Source organism: Vigna unguiculata, chromosome 11, assembly GCF_004118075.2.
Source record: "Vigna unguiculata cultivar IT97K-499-35 chromosome 11, ASM411807v1, whole genome shotgun sequence".
Lineage (NCBI taxonomy): Eukaryota > Viridiplantae > Streptophyta > Magnoliopsida > Fabales > Fabaceae > Vigna > Vigna unguiculata.
In genome coordinates, this window is record NC_040289.1 from 16,775,814 (window position 1) to 16,803,378 (window position 27,565).

General features: G+C 36.3%; 1 protein-coding gene across 5 annotated transcripts; it reads left to right on the forward strand.

Moving 5' to 3' along the window:
* Positions 1-1,100: 1,100 nt before the first annotated feature.
* LOC114169669 (WD repeat-containing protein 44-like) lies at positions 1,101-19,698 on the forward strand. Of its 5 annotated transcripts, none has more exons than XM_028054922.1 (7): positions 1,101-2,851; positions 5,027-5,117; positions 5,767-5,924; positions 6,012-6,066; positions 6,169-6,251; positions 6,411-6,504; positions 7,489-7,930. In XM_028054922.1, exons 1-7 carry the CDS (start codon positions 1,415-1,417, stop codon positions 7,527-7,529), a joined length of 1,959 nt encoding a protein of 652 aa, XP_027910723.1. In that variant the 5' UTR covers positions 1,101-1,414; the 3' UTR covers positions 7,530-7,930. The 5 variants fall into 5 exon arrangements, with proteins under 5 accessions (XP_027910723.1, XP_027910721.1, XP_027910722.1 ...); XM_028054920.1 differs by lacking the exon at positions 7,489-7,930 and adding an exon at positions 18,669-19,698 and having other exon boundaries at positions 1,102-2,851; XM_028054921.1 differs by lacking the exon at positions 7,489-7,930 and adding an exon at positions 18,669-19,698 and having other exon boundaries at positions 1,102-2,851; positions 6,015-6,066.
* The last annotated feature ends 7,867 nt before the right edge of the window (positions 19,699-27,565 follow it).

The following is a 27,565-nucleotide window of genomic DNA, read 5'->3' on the forward strand; positions in this document are numbered from 1 at the left end:
TTTATTCGGCTCGTCTAAAATAGATGTTTACAAGAAGGCCTTTAGTTCCTGCACACCCATAATTTCTTTGTGCAACCCCTCAAATTTTCAAAAAATACCATTTTGCTCTATGTAAAAGTGACTTTCGAATTAAATATTCTTCAAATTTTTTGGAAAACACTTTCAAGAATTTTCGAAACAAGATATCCGGAACAAAATTTTTGGAATAAAATTTCCGAAAAGCATGAAATGAATTATGGAATAAGTTTTTTGGAATTAGATTTCTGAAACATATATAATACCAATACAATGCCTTCTTGAATGAGATTTTCGAAACATCCTGAAATGAAGTATGTTTTGAAAAAACTTTCCAGAAGACATGAAATTTGTTCTTGGAAAGAACATTTTTAAACGATTTTTTTTTCATTTTTTTCTTTCTTCCTCAGCAGGTCTTTTCTTCCGCTACAGCACCAATGATGTTGGAAGCAGCAACGATAGCAAAAATGAGAATAATAGTGTGATGTAGTAATGAAAGATAATTGACTATTTTTTCTTCTTATTGTGGGGGTGCTGGTAATAATTATGGGAATATAAGAAGCAATTGCCTTACAGGAAACCCTCTTCTACCCTTTGCCCATGTCTATTTAGACCTTAAACATATAATTTTAATCTCTCTGAATAGAATGTATGTTCATGGTAATCAAACGAGGAAATAAACATACGAGAAAATACTACTAACAAATATACTTTTCTTGTTACATATTAAAATTTATTAAAAATTATAAACTTCAGTAAGTTTATTTCTGACTTAATTACGTGTTTATCTGAAAGTGATATTTACTATAGTTAAATATGTTTTTTTTTAAGTTTAAATAAATTTTAAAATTAGTTTTTTCAAATTTTATATTAATTTAGTTATTTATTTTTAAAAATGTATGTATTTAATTTTTTTACTAAATTTTATTAAATTATTTAATATTTTAAACATATTTTATCATGTTCCTGACGTTTTGGTTTTGCCAAACTTTTGTATCGGTTAAAATAATATTTAATAGAAAAAGGTTGGTCATCTCGTCCATCTGCTTGATTAATTTGTTTTATAGTCCTATATATAAGGAAAAGAGAAAGCCCCCTGTGCTTCTTCATTAGCAAACGCAAGTTCTTTGTGCAGTCCCTACCCCAAAAGAAAGGTAGTTCTCATTCCAACACAACAATACTGAACACAAAACAGTAGCAGAACCCACCTGGCAAACACAACACACATACACACTCTCAGTGCAGGTTTTCATTTCCATTACATCTCATTAACATTCTTACTGTACCATTCATTGGATCTGACTCAAACCGAACACGTTCCCCGGCATTGGATCCGTTCCACGATCCGACCCATTTTCCCTTCGGGTTGGTTGATCCAAATGGGAATGCTCCACAAGCCATGACCCCAGCCGTGGAGGAGGACCACCACGACCCTTCCCTTTTCCACGACTCCAACGACCGTTTGCTCTCTTCATGCTCCTGCTCCACGTCCGCCTCCGACGACGACGCTCCCACTCCCCAAAACGACACTCATGCCCTCCCTCAATTCCCCTTCCCCACCATGTGCAAGTACGATGCCTGGATCTCCGAACCCTCCTCCCTCTCCGAGCGCCGCTCCCGCCTCCTCCGACAGTTCGGTCTCCCCACCCCGCCTCCCCCCGCCGCAACCATCCCCCGATCAGCTTCCTCTCACCAATGCACCGACACTTCCACCGCCGCCGCCACTATTCCCCGATCGAAATCCGACAATACCGCGGATCGCGGCACCAAGCATAGCAAGTCCTCCGTTGTTCCCATTCGCTACAATGACAACGGTTTTCTCGTGAATAATAATATTAATATTAATTGTAGTGTTAGTGGTAGTCATTCTGTGAATAATAGGATTTGTGTGGGTGTATCTGAGGAGGGTGGAAATGGGGAGGGGAATGTGGTGGATGAAGTGGAGCAAGCGTGTACGATTAGGGATTTGGACAATGGGAAGGAGTTTGTGGTGAAGCGGGATGGGGTGTGGAATGAGGTGAAGGAGGTGGGGACTGGAAGGCGTTTGACTGTGGAGGAGTTTGAGATGACGGTGGGGCACTCTCCGATTGTTCAGGAGCTAATGAGGAGGCAGAGTGCGGAGGAAGTTGGCGATGGGGACGGCGTGGATGGGGAAGGTGATGGTGGGAGTGCTGGTGGTGTTGATGATGAAGGGGATGGTGGCAAAGTGAGGAGAAAAGGTGGGTGGTTTAAGTTCATGAGTTTGAAGAGTGTTGTGGTGGGTCAGAAGGAGAGAAGGAGTGGTGATGAGAGGGATACGTCTTCGTCAGAGAAAGGGGGTGGCCGGAGGTCAAGCTCTGCCACGGACGATAGCCAGGATGGTGGTAGTGGTTTGGTTCAGGGGGGTGAGAGAGTGAGGGTTAGACAGTATGGGAAGTCTTGTAAGGAGGTTACAGGGCTTTATAAGAGCCAGAAGATTCAGGCTCATGATGGATCCATTTGGAGCATTAAGTTTAGTTTGGATGGGAAGTACCTTGCTAGTGCCGGTGAAGATTGTGTGATTCATGTTTGGCGGGTTGTGGAGTCTGAGAGGAAGGGCGAGTTACTAGTGGAGAAACCGGACGATGGGATTTTGAACATGTTGTTTGTTGTTAACGGGTCGCCGGAGCCTTCTTCTCCTGGCATGGAGAATAATTTGGAGAAGAAGAGAAGGGGGAGGTTGTCTGTCAGCAGAAAATCGTTGAGCGTAGACCAGTTAGTAGTGCCGGAAACTGTGTTTGCTCTCACTGAAAAATCGGTTTGCACCTTTAAGGGTCATCTCCATGACGTGCTTGACCTTTCTTGGTCCAAGTCTCAGGTTAGCTTCTATAAAAGGATTAGATGTTATTCTTTAATTCTACTTTTGTCTTGTATGCCTGAATATACATGTAACGTTCATTTTATTTACATTCATTCGTACACCCATATGCATTAAAATTGTTATTAGTTTTTCTGCTTTGTCCTGTTAACAGATAAAATCACTTAAGAGGAACAGCTGGACTTTTCTACCGCTACGTAAAATTATTGAGCTTGGATTGAGAAATTGATTTAGTGCTAACCAAACAAGCACCGATTGAGGCTCTTGTGAGAGAAAGTGGATATAATGAAACAGTTAGATTAAATGGGCAGAAAACCAAAACATCAGAAAGCACCAAGAAGATACTCAATTATACCGAAAATTTGATTATTATGTATGGAACCCATTAGTCTATTGATTTATTTTAGCTGGCCTTGCCTAGTGGGATAAGACTTGGTTCATATTTTATTGTCCATTTTTAATTAGCAGAATAGGCATCAAATGTGAGTTCTGAATTGTATCAGAGTATAATATTTATATTTATAAGTTTATGTATTGAAATGTTTATTTTTTATGGAATATGCTGTTAAGGGAACACAAATTGTTACTATAAGTTCGAAGACTATTTTTGTTGATTTATTTTTTTGGTTAGAACTTTTTGGAATTATTTGTACACTACAACAGCGTTTTTTTTTTTTTTTTTTTTTTTTCAATTTCATCTCTGTTTTGAGGTTACTTACTGTAGTTGTAATCATAAACTCAAAATATTGAAATATGAAATCTAGGAACAAGTAGATAAAGTTCTGTTTCTTAGGGAAGATTTCTGGAGTTATTTCCTTACTCCCTGTCAAATTGATTACAATTTATTTGAATTTAAGGTAGTAGATCAACTAATATTTATTTTCTGAGGTTGCATTGTCATCTAGGTTGGAAATGCATTTGCTGATTAATAGTTTAAAGTGTGGCGACTTGTAATGAAATGGCTGATCACACGTGTTATGTATTTCTTTATAATGGTAGCTATTGGTGATATTTTTGGGTTGTTTCTATGTCCAATTTTCCTAGAAATTACTTTAATGGAATAAATCTAGAGAGATAGTGGCTGTAAGGTAAAGGGAATTTAACTTCACTGCCTATCGAACAGAGATAACATGTTCAGGTCAATAAGTTTTTTAAGGTGCTGATATGTTGGGAGGTAACCTAGTTGTGCTTAAAAAGTTATTTCAGAATTAAAAAAAAAAATATTTTCTCTCAAGATCCTTGCATAATATTCACTAGAATTTAAAAATCCCTATAAGCATTTATGGATATATAAAGTTGTTCCGAACTTAAGTCCACTAAGATAGTATTGTTAGGGTCAATTACTATGTTGAAGGTATTGTTTGCTTTGGATATGAATTTAAAAAACCTTTTATTTTCCCTTGACATCTTTGCATAAATTCCCCTTAATTTTAAAATGCCTATAAGCATTTATGGATATATGAAGTTGTTTCGAACTCCAGTCCACTAAGATATAGTATCACCAAGATCAATTATTGCATCTAAGGTATTGTCCATTTTGAAGTTTGGTAGCTTTGTCATGGTTTTGTCCTTCAAAAACACCTTGGTGAATTCAGAGAGGAAGGTGTACATAAAAACCCTTGGGCCTCGACTCCTAAGATATGAGACTTTTTAGTTTACCAAAACACAGGTCCCCCAATCGAGAGTTAAGGAATAGGAGTGTTCACTTTTCAACGTCTTTTTGGTCCACATAGATGATGCCAATGTTCCAAACTCAGAAGTAATCCATTCTAAAAGATTTCAAATTATTGATTAATAAAATGTTCTAAATATATTATTAGGAAATATAAAAAGGTTAAACCTTTTCTAATTTTATATAAATATTTTTAAACTATTTTTGTTACGAAGATTTTTTTAATCAGTTTGCTTATTTGCTAAAATGTACCCATGTTGTAGTAATGGGATTTTGGTTTAAGAGCACCATTCAGGGTGAAAATGTAAAGAATGAATTTTAGTCATATATTATTACAAGCTAGGAAGATGTCAATGAAGAACTTAAATTGGGCGAGGAGGATATGTTTACTTAGTAAGAGAGTTTCTTGATTATCATCTTATATTTGATCTTTACAATTCAAATATTCGTCATGACAATGTGCAGTTTGTACGTTTTCTTAAATGTTTTTTCTGTTTGATCAGCACTTGCTCTCATCTTCAATGGACAAAACTGTGCGCCTGTGGCATTTGTCTAGCAAGTCTTGTCTGAAAGTTTTTGCACACAGTGACTATGGTGCGCACACTCCTCTATTACATCTGCTCTCATTACTTTTTTGTATTCTGAATAGATTTTATGGATTAGAATGATTTGGAATATGCATTTGTGATATAAGCTTCTTCTATTTCTTTTCCTACTAAAAATTGAAGACAAGTTCTGACAATACACTCTTAGACATGCATTTTTCAACAGGTGGATTATTGGTTGAAATTTATCGTGACTTGTGAAATAATAGTGAAAGTCATCAAATAAGAGATTAGACTCTTCATTGTATGATTTTTAATAAATGCTAGCTATTACTGAAAAATGAGACCAGTCAATTTATGAATTTTAATAACAGTATAAAGTGTGTTGGAAATAATGCATTTCAGAGTGTGTTGTTAGTGTTCCTCAATTTTTAATTGGATTCACTGTATAATCCAATTATACACTTAGTCATCCGTTGGTTTGCGTAACCACTTTAATGGACAGTAGCATGATTTTATCAAAATTGACTGTTGCTGTATATAGAACTGATTGTACAAAATTTTATTCTTTTCACATATCAGTTGCCACTTAAATTTAGCAATAATAAAACATTCTTGTACTCCTCCCACCCTTCCCACACCGTTTCTTCTCCTTGCTAATTATACCTTTGCTTCAATTTGTTATCTGTCTGGCACAGTAACTTGCATCCAGTTTAATCCTGCTGATGATAGATACTTCATTAGTGGATCTTTGGATGCCAAGGTTCGTATTTGGAGCATACCTGATAGACAAGTTGTTGATTGGACTGATATACATGAGATGGTCACTGCTGCTTGCTATACGCCAGATGGTCAGGTTAGTTCTACATTTATATGCATTGTTTTATCTACATGAAAAAAATTGATATTTTAGTCGGAATTCAATGATATTTTCTGCTCAAAGCAGGGTGCACTAGTTGGTACTTACAAGGGAAGCTGTCATTCATATAATACATCTGGTATCATCTGTGTTCTCTTTAACCACATATAAATTTATCCATTCTGATGATTGCAGGCCACTGATTATTGCTATCATTGTCATTTTTTTCCATTTCATTCAGAAAATAAGTTGCAACCGAAAAGTCAGATAAATTTGCAGAATAGGAGAAAGAGATCAAACCACAAGAAAATTACTGGCTTCCAGGTATAATGACTACTGGTCTGTATTAATTTTTCCTAAAATTTAAAGGTTAAAATGGAAAAAAGAATAAAGGCAAATAATTGAAGGCTTAACAACAATTATAAATGTTCTTTGGTTGGTAATAATACTCGTGCTTGATTTCGTACTGATTTTTATGAACAGTTTCTGCCAGGAAGTTCTTCAGAAGTCCTCATCACTTCTTCTGATTCTCGGATTCGACTAGTTGATGGCGTTGATCTAGTTCACAAGTTTAAAGGTAGGTGAAATGAGTTCTATATCAAGTGACTTTTATTGGATCTCTTCGTGAATTATATTTAATCTTCGTGCTATGTATTCAAACATTGCTTGGTACCTGATGAAAATTTTTACTGCAGCCAATGGCAAAATTATTACTGAAATTGTTTACATGATAGAATAAGGAAACCTCCAACTTAATAGATGCATTAGAGGGAGGCTAAGAGAATTAAAATGTGTAATCGATTTAGTGTTACCGATATCAGATAATAGAACATATCGAGGTCCTAAAAAATCCTTTATGAAATTATAACGGAATTACAACGGAATTACGATATATGCATACATATATTTTAAAAGAATAATACAGAAATACAATTGTAATGCAAAAACAATGAAAGAGATAACCGTAACTAATAATAATATTATGTTTAGAAATTCAAATAAAAATAGCATCAAATCATAACACCAAAAATTTCAAGTTCAAAACTTTAATAAGGTTTTTCCCATGTGCTACTGGCCCTGCGCAATAGTGTTTTCTCCTGCGCTGCTGTCCCTGCACACTAGTCATTTCTTGTCTTGCGCTGCTGCCCCTGCAAGCTAGTGTTTTCATCTCCTGCACCGCACCATGGGCGTTGTGGCTCTCTGCCTTTCGGACCATCTCCGGTCCGTGCCAGCTAACCATGATGCAAAATGTGGCCACCATGGGTTGCCATGACAAACTTGCATCACCACCACCATATTGTGGCAGCAAGCTTCAAAACCGCCACCAACTTTTGCCATGATGCTGCCACAACAGATTTTCAATAACACTTAATTGATTGTTTTGAGAGTCGTTGGTTAGTTATAGGAGAAGTTTGTTTGTAGACATGAAGAAAAAGAGAATAGTTTTGAACTTGGGAGTGTTTAGAACTATTATTGAATTTGAGATGTACTTTCATATCAATAAAGACCTTCTTGTTTCTTAATTGCTTGTTTCAATCATAGTTTAACCAATTGGTGTTAGAGTTCCAATGTAGGAGCTCTGTAGGTGGTGCATGTGCTTAAAGAGAAAGAACATATGGTGGGAAGTGTTGAAAATATGGAGAAAATTGTGGAGAACCAATCAGCCACAACAAGAAGATTTTTCATAGCAAGAATTGTGCATAATGAGGTTAGAATTGATGCTGGAAAAGTTGTTGGAGTTGCGAGTAAAACACTTCCTAGAAAATACAGGATGAAATGAATCCACCAATTGAAACGGAATCAACTAATTATGAGGTGATACAATGAAGTATTTTGGTGGGAGCCTTAAAGGGTGGAAATTTTACATTTTGATGTTTCAGGGAGATGATGCTTTTGGGTGGGCGGTGAAGCTCGAATTTTACTTTATTTTATGTGTGATTGCATTTGTTGGGAAGATGGAGGCATTAGTGGGTGATGCATTTGGGTGGTGCAGCGGTGGGAATATTGCCACCGAAATCTCGAGATGGGAAGATTTCAAGTTGGCATTAGAGGTTAGATTTTACTATGTGTCTGAGTAAATTTTTAGTGTTATTAGCATTGAAGCAAGATAATTTTTGGTGCTTGAAGATGCTACTAAATTTAAAAAATATGTTGATTTTGTTCAAGGCTTGTTGGAACTACAATTGATGACTATTTTGATTGGACACTAAACAAAGTAAGTAGAATTGAGGTAAGGAATTGTGTAGCGAATAATAGGAATGTGGGGTTTAAGGAGGAAGAAACAGTGATAGAGATATTGTAGGGTAGTTGTTTTGATAGATTGTTGGGCTACTCAAGCAAGGTGGTGGAAAAACTATGATTATATTTGATAACCTCCACATTATTTTTGTGGAAGTGGTAGACATTATTTTTTATGGTGTTTTGAAATTTAGCAAGATTTTTATCTTTTTGAATTGGGAGGACCAAATGTTGTACTGGAGTTAAAGTTGTTGGATAGGTTAGCAGATGTTAAACAAAATTTTGAGGAATTAACAATGAAGATACACATTGGAGAGTAGGAAAGGGTGTTGAGACGAAATCTTGGATTGATTAAGTCAACCGCTTCCCTTTGATTAAGTCAAGGATCATTTCAAGATCAAGGTAATAATTCATCGCAAAGTGCAATGTTGTGGAAAAGATATAGAATATATAAGCTATTCTAGGCGAAATCAACACTATGTTGAAATGATATGTGGAGGTTTTTCAATTACCCCAAGTTATACCCCCAAGCTAATTTTGAGGAATTAGCAATGAAGATGCACATTGGAGGGTAAGAAAGGGTGGTGAGCGGAAATCTTGGATTGATTAAGTTAGCCACTTTCCTCTAAGTAAGTCAAGGTTCATTTCAAAATCAAGGTCAGGGATTCAATGCAAAGTGGACAAGATAGAGAATACATAAGCTATTCCAGACGAAATCAACACTATGCTCAAAGTAGTGTTATCAAATTTCTGAATGCTTAATATATAATGTCCAAATTTGGGCCACGCCACTAAAATTATTTAACTTAAACCCTATTACATAGAACTCCCTCCTCTCTTGTCCCTTTAAATGCTAGTGCCGCAACATCTTATTCTTTTACTTGTTACTACTGTAGTAAAACATTGTTTAAAACCTCTCCTCTCTTCTTTTCACTTTTCACTTTTCACTTTTGCATGAGAATTATATGTAGTGGTATTATATTTCTTCTGATCGTAATATTTCCGCTAAAACCTATTATGGTTTTCGTTATAACTTTATAAAGGATTTTTGTGTCGTCAATATTTTTCGTTATTCGATATCGATAACATTGGTTCAAAGGATTTGCGGAGGTTTTTGAATTACCCCAAGGTTTACCACCTCATAGGCAAAAAGACTATTGTGCTTATAGCTAAAGCCAATATTCCTAATTAGACTATAAATATCTTCATGACAAAAAGGAAGAAATTGAGAAATTAGTGGGTGAGGTGCTTGAAGGTGCTTCTGAGGCTAAGTGTTAGTCCTTTCAAGTAGGATGGGAATTTTGCATGGATTATAAGGCTTTCGATGAAATAATTGTACAGGATGATTTTCCAAATGACATTATAGATTAGGTTTTGGAAGAAATAAGCAAAGTTATATTTTTTAAACATGATTTGAAGGTGACTTACCATCAAATTTGTTTGAGGTATGAGGACACACGAGGGCAACTATGAATTCATTGTTATGCATTCAGATTGATTGATGTCGCATCTACTTTTTAGTTCATTATTAACAAGGTTTATAGACCGTACTTAGGACATTTTGCTCATCTTTTGTAGAAATAGTTACTGCACCTAGGCAATCATTTTAAGTTATGGGTTGAGTGTTGGATAACACTGCACTTAGTTATAGCTTTTGATGATTAATCTTCCTCTTGTGTCTCCTTTTCATATCTATAAATGAGGAATATGAGAAAGGTCTCTTAAGCTCTCAAAATATATTTTCTCTGTTTAATTTAAGTTGGTATGAGAGCCATTATTTAAAAAGCCTATCGTAGCGAGATTTTTTGGACATTCTGTTCCACCCGCTATTGGACTGCTATCTGACTACCCATTTCTAGTCTCACGCACGAGATGTATATACCTCAACGTGAGAAGGGTGTGTTAGAGGTCCCACATCGACTAGAGACAAGGTAAATTCATAATATATAAATAGGGTGCAAATCTTACCTTACAAGTTGGTTTTGTGGGGTTGAGTTAGGCTTATGTTCACTTTCTAACATGATATGAGAGCTGGTCGATCCCGCTCTGGTTTCTATGTCATCTTGTCCGCCTATGTTAGTCACCGCTATTTGCGGCTATCCACCACTAATCACCGCTGTCTGTGGCTGTCCAACTCGGTTTATCACTATCTAGAGCTACCCACTGTTTTCTTTAACAGTCCAATGCTGTCAACCACGGTTATCTGCTGATCCGCTGCTGTCCCCCACCGTCCACCGCAGTCTGCCATCGCAGCTCCGTTCAATAACAACTGGATTTGGATTGCCTTTCTGAACGACGGCCAAACCCGCAAGTGTCGGAGGCCAACTCCCGTCCACGCGTCGCCACGCACCGCCTCGCACTCAACCTATGTTCATCACAGCTCAGAGCGTGACGTCCAAGCGCCGCCTTCCGCTCATCAGAACTTCTTGTTGGTACCAGTCTTGTTGGACCTTGCTAGCTTCGTTTTGACCCTCCAAGTTCCGTTCCAACGTGGTTCAAAGTCACTTATTGTGAAAATCACCCTAGGGGTTTGTTTTCTCTAGCTGTTTTCACACTTTCTTGTTGGTTTCTTGTTGTTTTCGTCAAATAATGGCCACTAGAAATCCTATTTCATTCTTTGGAAGTCCCTTCATTACTACCGAGAAACTAAATAGCCAAAATTATCTATCTTGGTTTGCTGTCGTCGAAATGTGGTTTCTTGGTCAAGGACATCATGACCACTTTGAGAATGATGAAATCAATGTATCCTCTATAAAAGTAGAATAGTGGAAACAAGCAGATTTTCAGCTATGTGCTCTGTTGTGGTAGTCGGTGGAACTGAGACTTTTGATGTTCCTTAGGGCCTTCAAAACATGTCGCACCTTTTGGAGGAGGGCTCAAAACATTTATGCCAATGATATCCAATGCCTCTATGATTCGGCAAACAAGCTAGCATCTCTAAAAATGACCAATCATGATATGATCTCCGTCATGAATGAAGCCCAATCAGCTGTGGAAGAACTGCAGATGTTCTCGGAAGTCGACTGTTTAGATGAAATGTAGAAGAACCTTGACAAGTACTATATGGTGATGATCCTTCGTGCTATAATCCAGACTTGAATCATATCAAAGATCAACTTCTAACCTCTCATGAGGTCCCTTCCATAGACACCTTGATCACACGCATGGTTTGTGTCCCAACACCTCAAACTCACTAAGCTCTTGCTCCAGTGGAATCCTTTGTCATGGTCGCCACTCAGGAAGAGGAGGACGTGGAACTAGAGGAGGCAAACATGGAGGTCATGGGTCCTTAGTGAACATATCGTAAAAGGATGTTTCACACCTAGGAAAACTATTACTCCTTACATGGTTTTCCCTCCAACATAGCCAATGTCTCTTGGACTGAAACTACTGAATCCAAGTTCATTGAGGACGAGTATCAGGAGTATCTACGGCTCAAGTCCAACAGCTTGGCTCAGTCATCTCAAGCTCCACGTACATCTATAGTTTGTATCTCACAATCCATGGAAGGTCACAATTCATGGGTAATTGATTCAGGTTTGCTTCTAACCACATATCTAGAAATACCTCCTTGTTCTCAACCATTTCATTTCAAGAAAAACCTCATTTTGTAACCCTTGCAAATGGTTCTAAAACTTTCTCAAAGGAAGTCGGTCAAGCTATCCTGTCTCCATCCCTAAATCTAAAATTTCTCCTTTTTGTCCCTAATTGTCCCTTCAATTTAATTTCCTTAAGCAAGCTAACCAAAACATTAAATTGTTCAGTAACCTTCGATAACAAATCTTGTTATACAGGAGCATGGTTCGGGGAAACAGATTGGAAAAGGATATGAAGCCGGAGGATTATGCCATTTTGGATGTCGTCCACAAGTGTCATATGTTGCAGCTCCCAGTCCTAAAATGTTACATGATCGGTATCCAGACCTCATCTGTCCAAATTTAAAAAAGTGTATCCAGACCTTAGAATGTGAGTCATGTCAATGTCAACTAGGCAAACATGTTAGATATACCTTTCCTAAATGGTCTCAATCAAAGTATAATTCTAGTTTTTATATCATCCATTCTAATATCTGGGGACCTAGTCATGTCTCATCTTTTGGTTTTAGGTATTTTATTACTTTCATTGATGAATATTCGAGATGTACTTAGGTTTCTCTTTTGAAAGATCGTTTTGAATTGTTATCCATTTTACATCTTTTTTAAATAGAATCAAAAATCAATTCGGTCAAGTAATCAAAATCTTAAGTGAGAATGCTAAAGAGTACTTCTCAGCTACTTTTTCTACCGTTTTGAGTTCACGTGGTATCTTGCATCAATCTACTTGTCCTCATACACCATAGCAAAATGGTATAGCAGAAAGGAAAAATAGATGCTAAAATGGTATAGCAGAAAGGAAAAATAGATGCTTGGTTGAAACTGTTTGTACCCTTTTGCTTAGCGCCCATATTCCAATCCATCAATGGGAGATGTCATCTTAACTGCATGTTTTCTTATTAATCGGATGCCTTCCTCCATTCTCTATCATAAGGTCCCTTTCTCCATTATGTTTCCAGATAATCCTCTCTTTCACATTTCTCCTTACATTTTTGGTTGTGTATGTTTTTGTTCATGACATGTCTCTAAGGTTAGACACGCTTTCTGCTCACGCTCTTAAATGTGTCTTCTTGGGCTGTTCATGACTTTAAAAAGGGTATCGATGATACTCTCCTGAAACCAAGAAATACTATATGTTTGCCAATGTTACATTCTTTGAATAGACCCTTACTTCTCTCCATCTGTTCAAGATGTTCATGTCATACAATAAGTCCTCCCTATTCTAGTGGTTGAGTACAATATTTCCAGTGTCTCTGTCAATCCAAGTTTTGATCAAAGTCCTCCTAAGCCATCATCTCAACATATTGATCCCGTCCAACACAGGACCTAGACAGATAGTCCAGTTTTCCAAAAACATGGTGAATCCCCTGCTTTAGATTCTTCTCCCTCGTCTCTTGATACCACGACTCTTGGTGAAGGTGATTCAAGCTGACCCATTGCTATCAGGAAAGGTACTCGTTCCACTTGAAACCCACATCCCATTTATAATTTCTTAGCTATCACATATTGTCGCCTTCCTATTGTTGCCTTTTATCCTCAGTGTCTTCTGTTGTTATTCCCAAAATTGTGAATGAAGTACTTTATCATTATGGATGGCGATAGGCCATGATTGTTGAGATGCATGCTCTTGAACATAGTCATACTTGCGAGCTCGTGCCCCTCCCACCGAGCAAGAAGGTTGTAGGTTGCCTATGGGTGTATGCAGTTGAAGTTGGCCCTGATGGTCGATTAGTTGCAAACAGGTATACTCAGGTTTATGGCCTTGATTATTGTAACACTTTCTCCCTTGTGGCCGAGATGACTAGTATTTGTCTCTTCTTTGTAATGGCAGCAATTCGTCACTAGTCGCTTCATCAATTGGGGATATCAAAAATACCTTCCTTCATGGTGATCTTGAGGAGGAAGTTTACATGGAGCAATCTCTTGGGTTTGTTGCTTAGGAGGAGTCTGGTATGGTGTGCAAATTGCATCGCTCTTTATATGGCCTCAAACAATTACCACATGCTTGGTTTGGAAAATTCAGCTCAATTGTTCAAAGATTTGGATTAAGATGTAATGAGACAGGTCACTCAGTCTTTTACTCATATACCTCTCTTAGGAAATGTATCTATCAAATAGTATATGTTGATGATATAGTCATTACAGGAAATGATACTATTGGAATATCTCAATTAAAGGAGCACTTGTGTAGGCATTTTCAAACCAAGGATTTGGGAAGCCTCAAATACTTCTTGGGCATTTAAGTAGCTCAGTCTAAAGATGGAGTTGTAATCTCTCAAAGGAAGTATGCTCTTGATATACTATAAGAAACTGGTATGATTGATTGTAAACCAGTAAATAGTCCTATGGACCCAAAAAATAAAAAATTAACAACTGAAGAAGGTGAATTATTCTCCGACCTTGAAAGATACAAGAGGCTGGTTGGAAAACTAATTTATCTCACTATTACAAGTCCTGATCTATCTTTTGTAGTTGGAATGGTTAGTCTGTTTATGGAGTCTCCATGTGTTGGCCATTGGAATTCTATCATTCGCATTCTAAGGTACCTAAAAAAGGCGCCCAGGCAAGGGTTGTTATATGAAAATAGAGGAAGCGTTCATGTCTCTAGATATTGTGATGCAAATTAGGCAGGATCTCCTATTGACAAATGATCTACTACTGGATAATGTGTGTTCCTTGAGGAAACATTATTTCATGGAAAAGTAAGAAGTAGAGTGTAATGACCCGAAGTTGAAGAGCCATGACATCATTAACATGTGAACTTATATTGGTGAAACAATTTCTTCAATAAATTAATTTATGTGACATCCAGACTATGAAGATGTATTGCAATAATCAAGTTGCTCTCCACATTGCATCAAATCCAGTATTTCACAAGAGAGTTAAACATATAGAAATAGACTACCATTTTGTTCGTAAAAAGTTGTTGGCAAAAGAAATATGTAATGAGTTTGTTGGATCAAATGACCAACTCGTGGATATGTTGACCAAGTTACTAAGGAGACCTCGGATTTAGTTTATTTGTTCCAAGCTTGGTACATACAATTTGTATGCTCCAACTTGAGGGGGAGTGTAGATATAGTTACTGCACCTAGGCAATCATTATATCTAAGTTAGGGATTGAGTGTTGGATAACCCCTGCACCTAGTTATAGCTTTTGATGATTAATCTTCCTCTTATATCTTATTTTCATATCTATAAATATGAGGAACATGAGAAGGGTCTCTTAAGCCCTCAAAATATATTTTCTCTTTTCTACGATATTTATGGGGGATCTTATTTAGCATATGTAATTTGATTAAGATTTGTAAATATGATTTGAAGGTCCATTACAAAAAGTGTAGCTTTTGCTAGTCCCAAATGTTATACTGAGGGCATATTACTTAAACAAAAGTGGTGGTAGTTGACCCAAGAAAAATAGAGGTTATGACATTATGGCCTACACCACAAGATGTGAAGAGTTCAAGGATTGTGGAATTAATGAGTTACATACAAATCAATAACAACTATGGCAACATAAATAGTAGTTTAAGTCACATTTGATGAGTTAAAATCTGCCATGGTCTCATTACATATATTGGTTATTCAAAAATTTTGCTAGCAATTTGTTGTTAAAACCGATGTTGTCAAACTGGAGGATGGTACAATTATTTGAAGGGTTTAAAGAGATCATAACTCTACTAGTAAGAATTGTGAGTATACGTAAAATTATTTATAATCTTGTGCATGCATTAAAAATAATATGGACAATGATGAAATCAGCGACCAACAACAATTAAGGTAGTGTCGAAGATGTTGATGCGGTGTTGGAGATGGTGATGCGATGGTCTTGATTCTTGTGATGGTTGGCAACAGTGAAGCAAGCATTGGGGCTACAATGTCAATGCTGCAGTGGCCAACCACATCGATGCTAATGTGTATCGGTGATGGTGAGAGCACCACCAAAAGTTGTTTGGTTGTGTTCTCAAGAGGTGATGGTTAATAACCGAGTATTTTCATTTTTATTTTTTTCAGAACATCCACTCCTGCCTAAGGTGTAGTTGGTATAATTGGTGACCACAGATCACAAGGTTGCTTACTAGGGATGTTTATTGTCAGTTGATCTATGTAGGATTTGATACTCTCCTCTAGCTTGTTGATTGAACATGAACAATCTTCTTTGAAGCTTTAGTTGATTAAGTAGTGTTTTAGCACTATATGAAATGGTCTCTCTCTATTCTTCTTGAGATGTATCATATAGGCTTTAAAGAAAGTAGCCAATGTAAAAACTCTTGTGGGCCATTGAGTAGTTTCACCTCTTTTGAACACTTTCCTTTGGAAAACGATATTTTAACTCCTTCATTTTGACTCCCGCTACACTCCTTGACGTGGATTTCTAATTTCCTTTTATTTTTTATTTGCAAAAATGAGTGGCAAGAAAGAGAGAGAAAAAGTGAATGATAGAGAAAGTTGGAAGTGTGAGAGAAAGATGGTTTTGGAAAAAAACACTTCGAGAGCATTCTCCAACGACAAGCTCTTCTTCCTTCCATACGCTCCATCCCTCCATGCGAAAGCCAACGCCTTTCTTCCGTTTACTTCTCACAAAATTTAGGGTTTCTTTTCTTCCAAAAATGCCACACATATTTCCCTAATTACCCTCTTTTCCCCCTTTTTGTACTTAAATTCAATTTCATGACATGGATAGCGGTGGTTCTACTCTAGCGACACCGATTTCGAACGCCAACACTCCACCGCCATTTATGAGCAAGATTTACGAATACCCTTTGTAAACCAATAACCTGATGTTGTCTGTGGTAAGCCACTGAACATGTAAAACAATTTCAGTGAATTAAACACCTCACTAAGGTATATGGAAGCTAAATTGAACATGATGAATTCTAGTGTTGGATAATTACTCCATAACTCCCACATGACAAACATCATAACTCTAGAACTATTATGATGGAAGTTATCGACCATGTGGGTCATGTTGGAGTTGTCGACCAATTATCCCACAACAAATTTCATTATGTTGAATATAACTTAAATATTCCTTAATAAGGTGTTTTAATTAAATAAAATTGGTTTACATGTTGAGTGTCATACCACATACTGTTATTGTGTGCAAAAAGTATTGCGCAAGTCAACATTAGTATATTAATGATCATCCGTTGATAGTTCCAGAGTCATGATGTCTGTCATGTGGGAGTTATGGACTAATTATCCAACACCAAATTGCATCATGTTCAATATAGCTCTCGTATATCTTAGTAAGGTGTTTTAATTTACTAGGGTTGGTTTACATGTTGAGTGCCTTAGCATAGACCACAAATGGTTACTGTATGCAAAAACTAACACTCAGGTCAACACTTAATATATTTGTGGTCAACAGTTAATAGTTACAGAGTTATGATGTCTGTCATTTGGGAGTTATGGACTAATTATCCAACACCAAATTTCATCATGTGCCATATAGCTTCCATATACCTTAATGAGTTTTAGGTCACTGAAACTAGTTTACATGTTGAGTGTCTTACCATAAACTGTTATTGTGTTCAAAAAGTATTGCTTAGGTCAACACTTAGTATATCAATGGTCATCTGTTAATAGTTCCAAAGTTATGATGTCTGTCATGTGGGAGTTATGGTACAATTATCCAACACCAAATTTCATCATGTTCAATATAGCTTCCATTTACCTTAGTGAGGTATTTTAATTCACTGAAACTGGTTTACATGTTGAGTGGCTTACCACAGACAACAACATAGTGTTACTGGTTTACAAAGGGTATTCGTAAATCTTGCTTAGAAATAGCGGTGGAGTGTTGCCGTTCGGAATCGGCGCAGTCGGAGCGGCCCACCGCTATCCATTTCGCGAAATTGAATTTAAGTACAAAATGGGGGAAAAGAGGGTAATTAGGGAAATATGTGTGGCATTGTCGGAAGAAAAGAAACCCTGAATTTTTTTAGAATAAAGGCGTGGGCTTTCGCAAGAGGGATGGAGCATTTGGAAGGAAGAAGAGCTTGTCATTGGAGAATACTGTGGGAGTGTTTTTTCCAAAACTGTCTTTCTCTCACACTTTCTACTTTTTTTATCAGTCACTTTTTCCCTCCCTTTCTTGCCACTCTCATTTTTGCAAATAAAAGGAAATTAGATATCCACATCAGGGAGTATAGCAAGAGTCAAAATGAGGGAGTTAAAATATCGTTTTCCTTTTGCCTTGATATTGTTAAATGCACTCCATACAACATAAATGTTCTTCTTGGGAAGTGTGCATTTCCTTTATTTGTCTAATATATAGTGTCAAACGAAGTAGACTGTTCTTCCAGTTTTGACAATGTTTAGCATCTGAGATTGAATAAGCATTCTCTTCATTCCACCTTGAGGACAATTCTCAGTTGAAGAGTGGGGTTTTAATAGAATACGGTGACCTCCTATTAATACATGTATCAGAGAAAGAATAAGAAAAATAACAAATGTGTAATTGATTGTTTTCAGTAATTAGTTAGAGCTGAGACTATTTATAGGAGAAATTGGTTAGTAGAGAGGGAGAAAAGGAATTAGTTTTGATTTTGGGAGGGTCCAGGTTCCTTGACATGCCCGGAGTAATTCGGTTGAGAACTGTTTGAGTATGCGGTGTACTTTTTAATATCAATAAAGGAGTTCTGGTTTTTTATGCCTTTTTTATTCGATCCCGGTTTTATCAGTACATATGTATGTCTGCAATAAGTGACTTCAATATCAGGCTAACTCAAAATAATACAAACAAACACTTGTTTTGGAATGAAATCTTTTTGGTAGTTTAGTAGGTTTCCATGTATTTATTTGAATAATGAGAAAATAATTGTTAGTTGTAATTCTTCTATTGAATGTAAGATCTTCCAAATATTTCTTCCCATTTCACAGGAAAATGATACAACTTTTTTTCCAGGATTTCGGAATGCAAATAGCCAAATTTCTGCCTTCCTCACAGCAAATGGTAAATATGTTGTCTCAGCAAGCGAGGATTCTCATGTATACATATGGAGAAATGAAGCTGATTGTAGACCTAGCAGGGGTAAATGTGTCACCGTGACAAGCACATATGAACATTTTCACTGTAAAGATGTGTCAGTGGCCATTCCTTGGCCAGGTATGGATGACTCATGGGAGATGCATGATCCGTACTTTGGAGAAGAACCTGAGCTTGATGATACTAGGGATGAGGAGGTCTCATCAGCCAATCATCCTCCTACCCCTGTAGAGGAAACTTTTGCTTATCTGGGTTCACAATTTGCTTCGGGTTGCAATAACAGTCCACTTCATGGAACCATTGCAAGTGCAACAGATAGTTATTTTCTTGATAGAATTTCTGCGACGTTGCCTGAGGAAAAACTTTTAACCACAAGGGACCCGAGCCCTCAGGCAAGTGTGGATTTATCTTATGGAGTAAATCATAATATGTCAGCATGGGGTATGGTGATTGTAACTGCTGGCCTCCAGGGGGAAATTAAAATTTTCCAAAATTTTGGATTGCCTCTTGGTATATAAGAGATTAGCCAAAATTCATGTCTATGAGCATGGAAGAGTTCAAGTTATCAACTCAGAAGAAAAAAAGAAGGGTGGGCTTGTTGTAGTGTTGTGATGTCGAATTTCACATTCTCCTTTAGTTAGAACTGTACAGAAGAGGTGTTGGGTGAGATAGCATAAGATAAGATCCATTTGTTTCTTGTTCTATTAAATATTGCATGATATATGTTGCCATTTCAGTCAAGCATTTTGGGGGACAGAAAAGAGAAAAATGGGGTAAAAGTCATTGAACAAAAGAGAAAAGAAAAAGGTTCACCTGGAATTTGGAAACCGGTGGATTTATTGTAATGGGAAATTGTAGAGATTAACGACCTTGGGAAAAGCTTGTGGAATTACATATGATGATTCTTTTACATTTGTTAATATTAATCTTATTATGTAATTTTTGTTCAGTGGAGTCGATTTCAATAAAACAACATAGCTCCAACTAGGGCTGGCCAAAAATAACTGAATTGTACTGTACTTAGGTTAACTGTACTGTTTTAAATCAAAAATAACTGAATTATTAATAGTAAAATTAAACTGTATTGTTTTGTAGTTAAAGTTAGAAAAACTGTACTGCAAATAGATAACTTGTTCACATCCAGTGCACTGAACTGTGATTTTTTCTTTCTCTTCGATCTCGATCAGTCCACACACACTTCTTTTTTCTCCACCGAGATTCAACCACGACCAAAACAGATCCTGTCTCCGTCGCCTCGCCACCGTCGAAGGTTGTACCGTTGTCGAAGGTTTTGCTGCCGTCGAAGATTGTTGCCGTCGAAGGTGATCTCTTTATATCTTTAGGTTTTCATTTCGCTTCTTTTTTCTCCAATTCGATCATTCTAATCTTTTGGGATGAACTTGCCGTTAGGGATTTCTTCGGGATTTCTTCGTCAACAACGTGAAACCTAGTTGAGAAAGAAATCATGGCATAAAAGGTACTCTTCACACTCTCAATTTCTCATCTTTTCCCAATCTGCTAACTCTGGATGTTAGTAACAACAGTTTCAGTGATACCATTCCTCACCAAATTGCTAACTTGTCCGGAGTTTCTGAGTTGATAATGAATACAAATAATTTTAGTGGTCCAATCCCCATTTCCATGACCAAGTTAGCTACCTTGAAGATTCTAAACTTGTAATACAATAGCATTTCTGGCCCTCTTCTTGAAGAGATTGCAGAATTGAGAAATTTAGAACGTCTGTTATTTCAATCAAATCCTCCAACAATTGGAAGGATGGCCAACCTGGTTGAACTTAATCTGCAACTCAACTCTATCAATGGTATAATCCACCCTTCAATTAGAAACTTGACAAATTTAAAATTCCTCAAGCTCCAACAAAATAGTCTCTCTGGCCCCATTCCACACTTCATAGGAGAGATGACCAATTTGCATGTTCTTGAACTAGATCAAAATAGTCTTACAGGACAAATTCCTTCCAATATTGGAAATTTGACAAAGATGGTTAATCTGTCCCTGGCTCGTAACATGCTTTATGGACCAATTCCTCCCTCCTTTGGAAACTTGACACATGCCTTTCCAAAAATTTCACCTGATAATTTTTTTAAGCATAAGTCTTTTAGCTTTGAAAGCCTTATACGTTCAGGTTGAGCTCATGAAATTCAAAAATGTGCAGAAAAGGTAAAATCAAAAAGACATGAAAGCATGGTGTAGTTTAGACCACTTTTAATGTTAGGAATGTTCTGTTTTCTTTTTTTGAAGTGAATAAGCAAGCACAAGATATTGAATTGAAGTCTTTTATTTACAAAAATTTGTTCTCTTTTTCTGTTGAGTGAATATAATTTATACTCCAACCTATTCTAGCTTGCTTTAAGATGAATGAGATTTATAGCTCACATAAGATGAATGAGCTAGCATACCTTCATCATCAACTTTCAAGTCATTTTTAACATGATCAAAATCCAGAAGAACCCTGTCGTCAAGTGCATTAGGATTTTGCACATAATACACAAACACCACAACTTGATATTAAGAAACCGAAAGATGAAGCAAGAGAAAAGAAAATGTTCTTGTTCAAACCCAACTTACTTGAATGGTTATAAGGTCATCCCTTGTGAATGGCTCATTAGTGAGGAGCTCCTTCCAGTTTTTTGTCTTAATATAAATTCCCTTCAGTGTCTTAACAGGGTCTTGTGAAGAGGAAATAACTAGATATTACCATCTTACACCAGTTACAATCAATACAAGCATAAGGGTACACATTCAGAAATTGTGATTAGGTGTCAGGGTTTCCACACTTGGACCTTGAAGCTTTTGCAAGATAACATCCATGTCAAAAGTGACGCTGCAATAGATGTGTGTTAAGCAGCACAACCTCCTCACACAATACTTCTGTCAGACAGTAAAAAAGACATGTTAACATGTAGTCAAATGTTTTTGGAGGATAAATCACATAAAATTTCAGCAAGAATGATAGGAATTTGCAAGTAAAATAATAAGTTATGTGGTTCTCCTATTCCATCCCAAGATGTAGCAAGCTTGAGTAGTGATCTAAGGTCAAGGGCATTCAAAAATGCTTTTTCAGAAGGAATGATCTTAATCCCTATTCAATGCTCCTTCAGTGCCATTGTCTTCTTTTGCAGTGTTTTTCTTTTCTTTCCTTTTTTGGGAGTATCAAAGCCTATTTATATCTTTGTCCAATCATCACAATATTTCACTGCATGAGTAGCAACATCACATAGCCTAGCAGTTTCGTTTCTACATCAGGAAAGTCTCTCAAATTACACACTTATCATATCATGAATTCCACCACCAAATGCTTTGAGAGATCAATGGTTTTAAGCATGCTTCAAAAGTATAGGAGTAAGGGACTTACACAAACGAGCAACCAGACCTTCTGTGCCTTTTCTTCCTAGCCATTTCTTTCCTCCTTGGAGGTTGAAGCACAACTTTAATTGCAGTATCAAACACTGCTTTCACATTCTAAATCATGCAAATACAACAACAAGTTTAGGTACAAATTTCGTTTTGTATCTATAAATATATTTTATTATTAGCACTAATACACATAGAAATGAGTCTTAATTCTCATGTTTTCTTCTTCCTCTATCTTCTTTTTTTTTTTATCAGCTTTATTTTATAATGATAACTTATTTAAAATTATATTAAAAGTAAAAAAAAAATTGGTAAACAAAAAGCCTTAAATGACTATTATATAGGAAAAAATGGAATATTAAATAGCAAGTAGCCAATGCTAACCTCTTTTGACTTGGTTAAATACACTAGAATCAACATTAGAGCATCTCCATAAATCTTAAATTGTTAGGATATTAAATATAACATTTATATGGAATAGGCCAAATTTGTGTGTTCCCTTTTCCAGTTTTTGATTAATAAATTGACATACCTTACATGACTTTTATTGCTCAACTATCTAAAGAATTGACATGTTAAGCATTGAATTGGTACCGTACTATTTCAATCAATTCATCTATCTATTTATATGTTTGGAATACGAATTAGGTAATACACACATAAATATGATTTGAAAGTTAGGTCTTCAAAATTGAGGCGCATCTAGTGTATTAAGGGAATAAAGGAAATTTGTCCTACCCTTGATAATAGTAAGTGTTCAATGCATTTGTAATCTCAAATTACTTGTTCTGCTTTGCCAGCAATGTACAAATTTAGGTACAAATTTTAAAAGTCATAGCAACAATAAGTAGTGCATAAAAACAAAAATAGTTAAATTTAAAGCCACTACCTGTTGAGTCTTTGAACTGCACTCAATGTAAGCTACAACACCTATTTGTTTCCTCAGTTCTTCCCCCTATAACCAATGTGACATGATTGAAATGCAGAAGTTTAAGAGCACATAAATGCTCTGTTGAAAACTGTCCATTATTGATAAATCCTAATAGCCTAATACAATGAAAACATGCATGTTCTACAGTAATAAAGCCACATACAAGCCTAAACAATAATCTAACAGCTACAGACTTAGGCTTTGTTGGAATATGGGCCTAGAAATATCATCTTAGGAAAAAAATTTCCATTTTTCAAAATTTCTTTGAAGTAAACAATAGTTGTTATGAAATAACAAATCAGCTTGCCATAGCCAATTCAAAGGAGTATCTGTCATATGCAGTGGATTTATTCATCTTACATTGGTGAGCAATAATTTACATTGATTATTGTCGATGTATAATTTTAATTACTTAATTCTCACTTTAAGAATATATGTATTTTAGTTTTCAAATGATAATTTATTCAATTATATAATCAAGACATGTGTCATATTACTTACCTCTGTCTCTTCCATTGTAGTACATATCAATAAAACAGTTTGATAGCATCATTGAAAAGATAATGCGTAAAGTCCTTAATTTAACATGAAAAGTAGCCAATGGTCTCTTGGAACATTTCTTTTTTTTTTTTTACTGATATAAATATGTAATCAGGTTGGAGAAGATGAATTCAGGTTGGAGAACAAAACAGTCAAGTTTATAAGCTGCAATCTTGGATCAGATGGATTTTACATTGATCCTTTACCTCCTTACATGGCTACATCATCAACTGAGCATAGTAAAGGTCGGTCAGATGTGTGGGAGCATTTTACCAAACAAGATCCTTATTCTGAGAAGAAGGCTAAGTGCAATTACTGTGGTGATTTGATTAAATATTTGGCTGGAACAAGTGGGATGAGGAATCATTTGATAAGATGCAAGGAAAATCCAAATAGAGAAGCATTCAAAAGGAAAAAAATGTCATCATCAACTACAGAAGGGGCTAGTGTTGGCCCTTCACCAACAATTTCTAAGTTTGACCAAAATGCATCTCGAATGAAGTTGGTGAAGATGTTTGTGAAATCCGAGCTTCCTTTTCGATTTGTGGAAGATGAAGACTTCTGTGACTTTGTACGATCCTTGCAGCCACGGTTTGAGGTCCCATCCCGCACTACATTGAGGCGTGAAATGTGGGAACTCTATGAAGAGGAAAAAGCAAAGTTAAAATTTTTCCTATCAAAGTAGTGTGGGAGGGTTTGCTTAACTACAGACACATGGACTTCAATCCAAAACCTAAACTACATGAGTTTAACAGCTCACTTTATTGATGAAGATTGGAAGCTTCATAAGAAAATTTTGAATTTTTCTCAAACAACAGGTCATTCAGGGGAGCTCATTGCTAAACATGTTGAGGCTTGTTTTAATAACTGGGAGTTGAAGCGAGTCCTTAGTGTCACTGTGGATAATGCTACAACAAATGATGTTGGGGTCCAATACCTCAAAAGAAGGATGTTATCATGGAATTGTCTTGTCTTAAAGGGAGAATATGTTCATATGCGTTGTTGCACACATATATTAAGTTTGATTGTGAAGGATGGGTTAAAAGAGATAAAAGATTCAATTTCAAAAATTCGAAGTGCAGTTAAATATGTCAAATCTTCTCCAGCTCGATTTGCTAGATTCAAGGCCTGTGTTGAACAAGAGGGAATTTCTTATAGAGGTCTTGTCTGCCTTGATGTTGAAACCAGATGAAATTCAACTTATCTAATGTTAGAGGCAAGCTTGAAGTACAAAGATACCTTTGTCTTGCTAGATAGGCAAGATAAGAAATTTGGTGCTGAAATGGCCAAAAGTAGTGGTGTGCCACTAGAAGAGGATTGGGAATATGCAAGGTCTGTTCTACCATTCTTAAAGATGTTTTATGACTCTACCATACGGATTTCTGGTTCTTCTTATGTCACTAGTCATATGTATATGAAGGAAGTGTTTGAAATTGGTAAAAAGATTCGACAATATTCTGAGAGTACTGATGTGAGCATAAGATTGATGGCAATGAGGATGAAGGGTAAGTATGACAAATATTGGGGAAATCCCAATGGAATTAATATCTTATTATTGATTGTTGTTGTGCTTGACCCAATGAGTAAGTTGGATTTTGTTAATTACTTCATTGACTATATATTTGAACCTAGCATGGCCAATGGATTGAAATCAAAATTATTGTCATCTTTAAAAACACTTTGTGATCAATATCAAGGGGTTGAGGAGGGTTCTAAAAGTAGCCAACAAGAATCCCAACTAGATGATGAAGATGATGATCCTCATGGCATGAGCTTCTACCTAAGAGCTACAGGAAGTAGATTTGATTATATATCAGAGCTTGATAAATATTTGAGAGAGAGGATCCTGAACCTTATACAAAGTCAGTTGAGCTTGATGTTTTACATTGGTGGAAGGTCAACTCAACTAGATTTCCTATCCTTGCAAACATGGCTCGAGAGGTGTTAGCTATTCCCATCTCTACCGTAGCATCAGAGTGTGCATTCAGTACAGGAGGAAGGGTGGTTAATCCTTATCGTAGTTGCCTAACGCCTAAAATAGTGGAAGTACTTGTTTGCACACAAGATTGGTTAAGAGGAACACCTTTCTCTATACTTTTTAATGAGGATCCTAAAGAGCTTGATGAATTTGAGCAAGGTGAGTTTATATGAAAACTTTATATATTTTTTGGTTGATACTTTATATGAAAGCCTAAAATACATATTTTTTTTGTAGATATAACTTCTCAAGACGAAGTGGGACCTTCAAGTGCAATTAATTTAGATGATTGAAGATGTATTAAGATGTATTAACATTTTGATGTTGTTTATGGGAGAACCTACTGGAGAACCTATGTATTAAGATGTATAAATATTTTGATTTTGGTGTATTGAAGTATGAGGCTTATTTCAAGTATTATTTCCTAAGCACTTTCAAATTATAAACTTTATATTATTATTGCGTATTACAATCATATGTAATTAGTGCAATTCGGTTCAAAATAATGCAATTCAGTTAAAAAACAGTGCAATTCAGTTCAAAAATAGTGCAATTCAGTTCAAAAACGGTGCAATTCAGTTCAAAATTAATGCAATTCTATTCAAAAATAGTACAATTCGGTTCAAAAATAGTGAAGTTTATTCAAAATCAGTGCAATTCGATTCAAAAACGGTTCAAAAATAGTGTAGTTAAGTTAAAAATTAGTGCAGTTCAATTCAAGAATAGTGCAGTTCAGTAAAAAATAGTGCAGTTCAGTTAAAAAATAGTGCAGTTCAGTTCTGATATAGTGCAGTTCATAAAACAGTTCAGTTTATAACAATTCATATTATAGTGCAGTTCAGTACAGTGCAGTTCAGTTCAGTTTATTTTTCAGAAAAATAGTTCAGTTCAGTTCGTCTGAACTGTTTTTCAGTTCAGTGCAGTTCATACGAACTGTTTTTTAGTTCAGTGCAGTTTTTGGTAGTTCAGTTCAGTACAATTATTTTTTCCCAGCCCTAGCTCCAACTGTGCGACTAGGGCATGTTTGGAAAACTTGTGGGTTTTTTTTTTTAACAGATGTAAACTCGAAACTCGTCTAAATTATAACAAATAAACCTTTAATTCCATCTCGAATGGTCTTTAAAGTAAAAAAAATATTCATATAATATAATTGTTATATCCAAAAAAATATGAAGCGGTCTTTTGAATATTGAAGAACACTTCAAATTGTTCCTTCAATACTAGTAAAATATAACTTGAGATTAACCACTATACCTGTAACATCCCAAAAAAACTGAATAACCTCGATAAATGAAATCTTATTAGGTATGAAAGTATACGATACATTAGCCATACCCAGATTACAACAAAAGGGGCCCCACATGGCCCAACCGGATAAGTATGGAAAGAAAACAAATAAAAGCGCGAGGCGTTGTTCAACAATAAGAGTATAAATAACATAAAATCTTTCAGTAGTGGGTCCCACAGTGGGCTCGACCCTGTCCAAACCATCAAGCTACAACATCCCTATCAACATTACCACTGCCAGGGGTTCTCACATCTGCCCACATCAACAAGGTTGATGATCATCACAATAGAGAAAACCACGCACAACATACAAGCAAACAAAAGGGTAAGCTAGTGTAAAGGAATCTCATTTTATAATAGTTCACAGGCAATTTCCACGCCAAGCATCAATAACAAGCATCATACCAAAGCTATCAAAATATATGAGACTCCAATACTTGACTATCCGGATACGCTTAATGAGGCACTACCACGTGACAGTGGAATTATGTCCTAAAAATGAGGCGTCACCGCGAGGCCTTCGCGGAATTATACCCTTACAGGAGGCACCACCACGTGGCCTTCATGGAATTACGCCCTGGCCCTGAGGCACCACCATGACCCCCCGTGGAATTATGTCCTTTTGTCGAGGCACCACCAAGAACTCCCTTTAAGAGGGTCTGTGGAATTACGTCCAGCAGATGAGGCGCCACCAAGATCTCTCAC